The sequence below is a fragment of the Indicator indicator genome, chromosome 33, assembly GCF_027791375.1.
Source record: "Indicator indicator isolate 239-I01 chromosome 33, UM_Iind_1.1, whole genome shotgun sequence".
In the NCBI taxonomy this organism is placed as follows: Eukaryota; Metazoa; Chordata; class Aves; order Piciformes; family Indicatoridae; genus Indicator; species Indicator indicator.
The window spans coordinates 5656704-5663208 of record NC_072042.1 but is presented as its reverse complement, the minus strand read 5'-3'; the positions used below and the strand labels follow the sequence as shown (position 1 = coordinate 5663208).

The 6505-nt window shown below is 64.3% G+C and overlaps 1 protein-coding gene across 1 annotated transcript in view; it reads right to left on the bottom strand.

The window, feature by feature from the left end:
- LOC128977612 (CYFIP-related Rac1 interactor A-like) overlaps positions 1-3344 on the bottom strand; it is a 4506-nt gene extending 1162 nt beyond the window's left edge. Inside the window, exons 1-8 of the mRNA XM_054395200.1 lie at positions 3275-3344; positions 1365-1486; positions 1182-1287; positions 847-983; positions 598-675; positions 364-480; positions 176-255; positions 8-92 (exon numbers count right to left, since the gene is read on the bottom strand). Of these exons, the coding sequence (XP_054251175.1) occupies positions 8-92; positions 176-255; positions 364-480; positions 598-675; positions 847-983; positions 1182-1287; positions 1365-1486; positions 3275-3344 (795 nt within the window). The remainder of the gene's footprint in view (positions 1-7; positions 93-175; positions 256-363; positions 481-597; positions 676-846; positions 984-1181; positions 1288-1364; positions 1487-3274) is intronic.
- Positions 3345-6505: the final 3161 nt, after the last annotated feature.

Genomic DNA, 6505 nt, shown 5'->3' with positions numbered 1-6505 from the left:
GGTGGACGTGGTCGTAGAGGATGATGACGCCGACCATCACCCGCATGCAGAAGAGAAGAGTCTCGGTGTTGGTGAAGCGGCTCCGGTACTCCCTGTGCAGGGGGAGGGGCAGGCTGAGCCCACCAGGCTGGCACCCTGGCACCGAGATGTGCCCCCCCCCACGCGGGGTACTCACGGGGTCTCCAGCATCACCCTGCAGACGCAGGCCATGGTGCTCAGGCAGTCAGTGGTGTCCTCGATCGGGAGGGTCTTGTTCTGAAACCCAGCAGGTCCTGGCTGCCACTTCCCTTCCTGACCCTGCTGTGGTGCTGGGGCTGGAGGGAGGCTTCCCCCTGCCCAAGGGTCCCCCCTGGCCTCCCTCACCTCTGAGACAAACTTGGTGGTGGCGTTGCTGAGCGTTTTGAGCATGGGGGTGGCCTCGGCATAGAAGAGGGACATCCTGTTGGCCATCTCATTGTTCACCTCACTCTCTGCATCCAGCTGCGAGGAAGGACGATGGGAGGGGAGGGGAGGTATTGGGGTGCCTTACTTCTCCCCTCTGAACCCTCCCCAGCCTGGGAAGCCATCCTTGGGTGGGGAACAGCAGCATCCTCTCACCTGCAGGTTGTTGATGCGGTTCCTGCTGATGGTCCTCCTGTAGTAGCTGAAGTCGTTCTGGATGGCAGGGTTGGTCATCTGGGAGGGGCAGTTTGATATTAAGGACCCAGGTGGGGCCCACAGCCAGCTTGCTGTGCCCAGGGTGAGCCCTGGGGGGTCACCAGGGACTGCACTGCCTCGTGGCTTTTGCATGGGTTCAGGGTGGGGACCTCATGAACTCCCCCAGCCCAGGGGGTGTTGGGGAGGTACCTTGAGCTCATCGAAGCTGAGGGTGAAGTGGAGAATCTCAGCAAACTGCTTGGCCAAGGCTTGCTCCCGCTCGAGGTGCTGGGTCGGGGCATATGGGGGGCTAGTGAGGGCCTCCAGCAAGCTCCTCAGGGCATTCTCTGGGGACAAAGCACCACTGATCCCCCTTCTGCTCCTCCCCAGCCCTGCCTGGGGACGCTGAGGCATGGGGCGGTGTGGCGTCCACAGCTGAGTACATGCCTTGGGCGGGGCTGGCCCGGATCTGCCCCCACGGAGGGGTGTGGGATGCAGTGAGGAGGGGGATGCAAAAAGGAGGGGATGGGGCCTCGGCAGCTCACCCAGCCGCAGGGAGAACTCATAGAAACGCTTCAGCTTGGCGACCAGGGGGCAGACGGCGCTCCAAGCCCTCTCCTGCAGCCGCAGATCCCCGGGGTTCTGGATGGCCTATTGCGGGGAGACCACCGGTGACTGCTCCACGTCCTGGTGGGGGTGTGGGCAGCGGGCGCTGGAGCTGTGCCCACCTCTCGGATCTCCTGCCCGGCGCCCGTGTACGACTGCAGCTCGGCCAGCACCGCCTGCGCCTCCTCCAGCACAGCGTTCACCTGGTTCCACACCGCGGTCTCGGCCTCTGTCGGCTGCGCATCTGCAGGGCAGCGCCCCGGGGAGAGAAACCCGGAGGGCTCTGAGCGGCGCCCCGGGCGGCGAGAGCCGGAGCGAGGTGCCAGCACCCCAGCCCGCAGCTCCCCCCGCCAGCCCGCAGCCCTTCCTGGCGGGTTTCTCCCCCTGGTCCATCTCCTTGCCCCAGTTCGAGCCAAGTCACGGAGAGGGGACAAGTAAGGGGTGAGTCCTGGCTGCCCTGCGACCGTGGTCCTTGCTCATGGGGTCCCCGAGCAGCCCCCAGCCCCGGGCTTGGCCCCAACGGGCTGCAAAGCGCCCCGGGGAAGAGGTGCAGAGAGATAGCCCCAACGGGCGTGGGGTCTGCCCAACAGCCATGGACCCCCCCTCCCCGGGGTGACACCCCCGGGACGGCAAAGGTGGGGGGAGGACATCTGGGATGGGCGCGATGGGCGATGGGGTACGAGGAAACTCAAAATGGTGTTGGATGTGGAACTCAAGAATAAGGACAAAACAGAAAAGGAAAATAAAAATCCCATCTCACTTTCAAAGTCAAGGAAAAAATTAGGGCCTTGGTCAAGTTCGTTATAAGTCAACACTTTAAGAAGGTTCCCCATGTGAAACCTGCAAGAGAAGAAACAAGAGGGAAAAAAGCATGACCGGTGAGGTGGTGCTCGGGGAAGAGGTGCGGGGCTGCGGGCAGCGGCGGCTTGGAGCCCTCGTCCCCCTCCTGCTGCTCCCCGGGGGGCTCGGGGTGCCGGTGGGTGATCCCCACGGCTGCTCCCAGCCCCGGGCTGCAGCCTCTTCCCCCCGCGATGGTGATGAGCGCTGGCAGATGGCTGATGGAGAGGAAGGAGCGAAGGGAGGAGGGAGCCGCTGGGCTCCGGCGAGGAGAGCGAAGCGGTGAGCGAGACCCTCGGGTCTTGGCTACAGGCGTCCCCCCACCTCTAGCTGCGGATCCAACCCCGAAAAAGGGGGGTCCTGAGGAGCTCTCGCAGCCCCTCGTCCTAGTGCCAAGGTGCTGCCGGAGGCGGGAGAAGGCGAAGCTGCCTCAGAAGACGCAGGAGGAGCCAGGAGGGTCACTCGCTACGGGAGCAGGGTTGGCTGTGCGACCCCAGCCCCGGCTGCTTTGGGCTGCGTGGAGCTGCTGCGGTGAGCGGAGCTCAGCCTCTCCCCGCCGGGGCCCGGGCTGAGCGTTTGCTGCTGCACTATTTTTATCCCCCTGGCTCTTGCTCTGAGCTGTGCCTCGAGAGGAAGAGGGGAGAGGGAGGAAAGGGGCCCCACGGAGCTGCTCTGTGCCTGATATCCTGCCATGGTGGCCACCATCTCCCATATTCTCCTGTGCCCACCCCAGAGCTGTGCTGTCCTGTCCCTGTTGGCCTAGGCCAGTCTGAAGCTGGGGTCCTCAGGCTTGGGTCCCCAATCCCTTGGGCACAGGTTGCCACCACCACACTGCCCTTCCTGACATGGATCCTTCCCTCCTCCTTCCCCTGGCCTCTGTGGTGGTGGCAGGGGACATGCCACATGGCCACTCAGCCCAACAGCAGTGGGCACAGGCCTGAGCTCCTCCTGGCCCAGGTTCTGCTGCTGGAATGTTTCCTGCATCCCCACTGCTCCTCCAGGGACGTCTCCTTGGTGCTTCCACGGATGGGGCCTTTCTCAGGGTCCCACTCCACTGCCCCACTCAGCCCTCCGTGGGGTGTGCCTGGGGGCACAGGGCAGCCTGGGGGCACTGTGCCTGTCCCCATCTTCTGGAGAGCAGCCTCAGCAGTGGCCCTGGCCCCCTCCCCCTGCCCACCCTGCTCACAGGACTTACTTTCAAAATCCAGGAAAAAATGAGGACAGTTTTCTAAATCTTTGCCCAATACCTTTATCAGGTTGCCCATGGCCAGCAGACCTGAGCGAGAGAAACAGAACAGAGTGGAACAGCACCAGTGCTGCCAGCTGGACACCATGGCATGCCCTGAGCCCCCCACCTACCATGGCACCTACCTGCACCCATCCCACTGGGCTCTGCACCCCACAGGCCTGCTGTCCCACAGCCCATGCCCCCCTGCCCAGGGCACAGGATTGGGGGTGTTTGCCAGGATGTGGTGGCTCTCCCCACACTGCTGCTGCCCTTGCCAGGGTGGGCTCACAAACATCACTCTCCCTGTGGGTGCCCCTGGCTGTACACCTCCCCTGAGGCACTCCAGTTCCCCCACCCCAGCCCCAGGGGATGGCAGGGATGCCCCAGGTGACCCCCACAGGGTCATGCCAATTCACCAGGATGACAGGGCTGGGCATCCCCTGCAGGCAGGGGAAGACCCCAGCTGGGATTTCTGCCCCACAGACTGGTTTGAGGACCTGGTGCCCCCACCAGAGCATCACACCCACTCCACGGCCTTGGTGCTGGGTCCTTACCTCAGTGCCTGGTGTGGTGGCAGCTATGGCAGGAGCAGGGGCTGTGCCACCTGCCTGAATTACTTCATGGGCCGGCAGGGACCTGTGAGCAGGAGGACAGGAGGGTCAGGCCACCCCATGGGGCACCTCCTCACCCTGGGGACCAGCTGGTGGGTGACCAGGCAGGGAAGCAGGGTGGGACACTGCCTCTCCCAGCCCTAGCCCTCAGCTGCCAGCCTTCACCTTATTTGTCTCAATTATTTTTCCACTTCCAGCAGCTGGTGTTGCCAGGAGCTCACCAGGCACTGGGTTGAGCATCACCTTCCCTCTGCCCCCTTTGGGGCACCTGCCAGCAGCTTGGGGGCTGCACCATCTGCCCCCCATCTTTCCTTGGAGAGGCCAAGCCCACCCAGGGATGACTTTCCCGGTGCCACTGCTTGGGTTTGCTCTTTCCTGTGGGCAGGTCCCTGGCTGCTGTCACTGAGGCACAACCCAAACCCTCACTTCCCACATTTCCTGCAGGGCTGGGAGAGGGTCAGCGTTGGCCCCGTGGTGTTTGTGGGCTCCAGGAAGCAGCTGTGGGGTTCAGGAGGTTGCTAATTAAGTGCTTGGGTTTAATTAATGCAGCTGGGGAAGGGGAGAGCTGAAAGAGGCAGTGGTGGTGGTGAGGAATGAGGTGGTCTTGTGTCAGGGATGGGGCTGCTCCCCCCCCCCAGCACAGTGCTCCCCACACAGCTCCAGTGCAGACCCTAGGCATCAACAGTGAAGGCTCTGCCTTTCTCCTTCTCCTCTTCCTCCTCAGGTAAGTGATGGCTTTACATGAAGGCTGCATGAGGTGCCCCAGCCTGATGCCCAAATGCTGCTTTGGGGGAGGCAGGGCACCCAGATTGGCTCCTGCACACCCCTGCCCCCATTTCCCCACATGTGGTGGGTGCTCATACTCCATAGTGGGCCATCCAGACCCCATCCTTCATCCTGCTGGGTGCTAGGCCCTGCAGGATGGTGCTGTGGGGCCCTGGGGTGAGAGATTTGCACCTGCTCCGCTCCAGCCTTTGCACGCAGGCTGTGATCAGCACAAGGCTGTCCTTGTCCCCGTGCCACCAGTGTCCTTGACAGGCAGCTTGGGGTTGGGATTTGTCACCACTGAGCTCTGCCTGTGCCTAGGGAGGGGGCATGGATGGGGTCCCACGGTCCCCAGTGTGGGGATACCCCAGTAAGAGGCCTGGTCCATGACACAGGGGTTCAGTGCTGTCTGGGAGGATAGGGGATTGCTGCAGCCCCCCTGGTTTGGGGGAGCTCAGCCCCCAGTTTGCACCAATTCCTTGGCCCCAGGTGCCTGTGTCCCACTGTGGCCCTTGGCCCTGGGATCCACAGGGTGTCCCCCGGGGGTACTGCCGTGGAGGGTGAGGGGCTCCCTCCAGTGCAAGCTGCTGTGAGGCTGACTGGGGGGACCCATGCACCACAGATCACCTGGGGAAGGCACCCGGTGCAGAGCTGCTCTCCAGGGGGGATGCAGGGTGGGAGGCATCTGGTTCCTTGTCCCCAGCCAAGGGGTGGCCCCGAGTTTAGTCCCTCCCTGCAGTGGCCTCCTTGTGCCCCAACCCGACCCTGGCACCCCTTCCTCTCCCTGCACCCTCTCTGCAATGCTCCCAAGCATCCTGCCCCATGGGGACCCCGCAGTGAGTGTCACCTCTATAGCGACATCACAGCCAGTGGGGTCAAACCCTGCTCCTGCTCCAGGCAGGGCCAAATCCTGCCCCCAGAAACATCTGCCCCAGCAGCCGGTGGTGCCCAGGCTGGCCACGCCAAAGGGGCAGCGTTGCCCCCGGATCAGGCCATCGCTATGTCACCCGGGGGCCGTTTCGGGGCTGTGCCCCTTTGCTGCTGGCACAGCATTGCTATGGGCACTGCAGCCTGGTGCAGCACCGCACCCCCGGCCAGGAGCTGGGTGCCCCTTCCCTTTGACACGGATCCACATCCTCTGGACCCCCGACCCTCCCCCCCCACCCCCCCCCGCCTGCTTGGGTGCCCAGTGAGTTCCCGCTGGGTACTGGACCCGGTGCCCGCCGCCACCACCGAGTCCCCGCCGTGCAGCCGCCCCCCGCCCATGGCCGCGCTGGCACCGCCGCAGCCGTTGCAGGGTCAGACTCGCGGTGCCTGAAGGATTTTGCCGGGGCGGGGGACAGCTTATGCCGGCAATAGGATTCTGGGGCCAAATCCTGCCCTAGGATGAAGCAGGGCACCCCCATCCCTGTCCAGGGTGGAGGTTGGGCTTCCCGGGGCTGTCACCCCCCACCCCCCTCACCTCGGTTTGAGAACCTCCCTGGCTTGGAGGGTGGTGCGAGTCCCCCCATGGGGCTGAGCCCTCCATGGTGCTGAGCCCCGAAAAAAAAAAAAGGGGTCAGAGGGGTGCTGGGGGCTTTCCCCCTGCCGGGCTGCGGCTGTGGGTGAGCAGCAGGATTTACCGCAGGGCTGCCGGGGCGCTGAGCCGCAGCCCCCCCCAGTACAGCACCCAGCCCTCTGCCCGCACCCACCCAGGGCCACCTTGGGGCTGCAGCGTCCGGGAGAGGGGAGGAAGGGGGGGTGCTGGGGACAGGCTGCACCCACCCCCTCACCCCCCACTCTTGGGAGCACCCAGCAAGCGTTGGGGGTGCAAAGAGCAAGA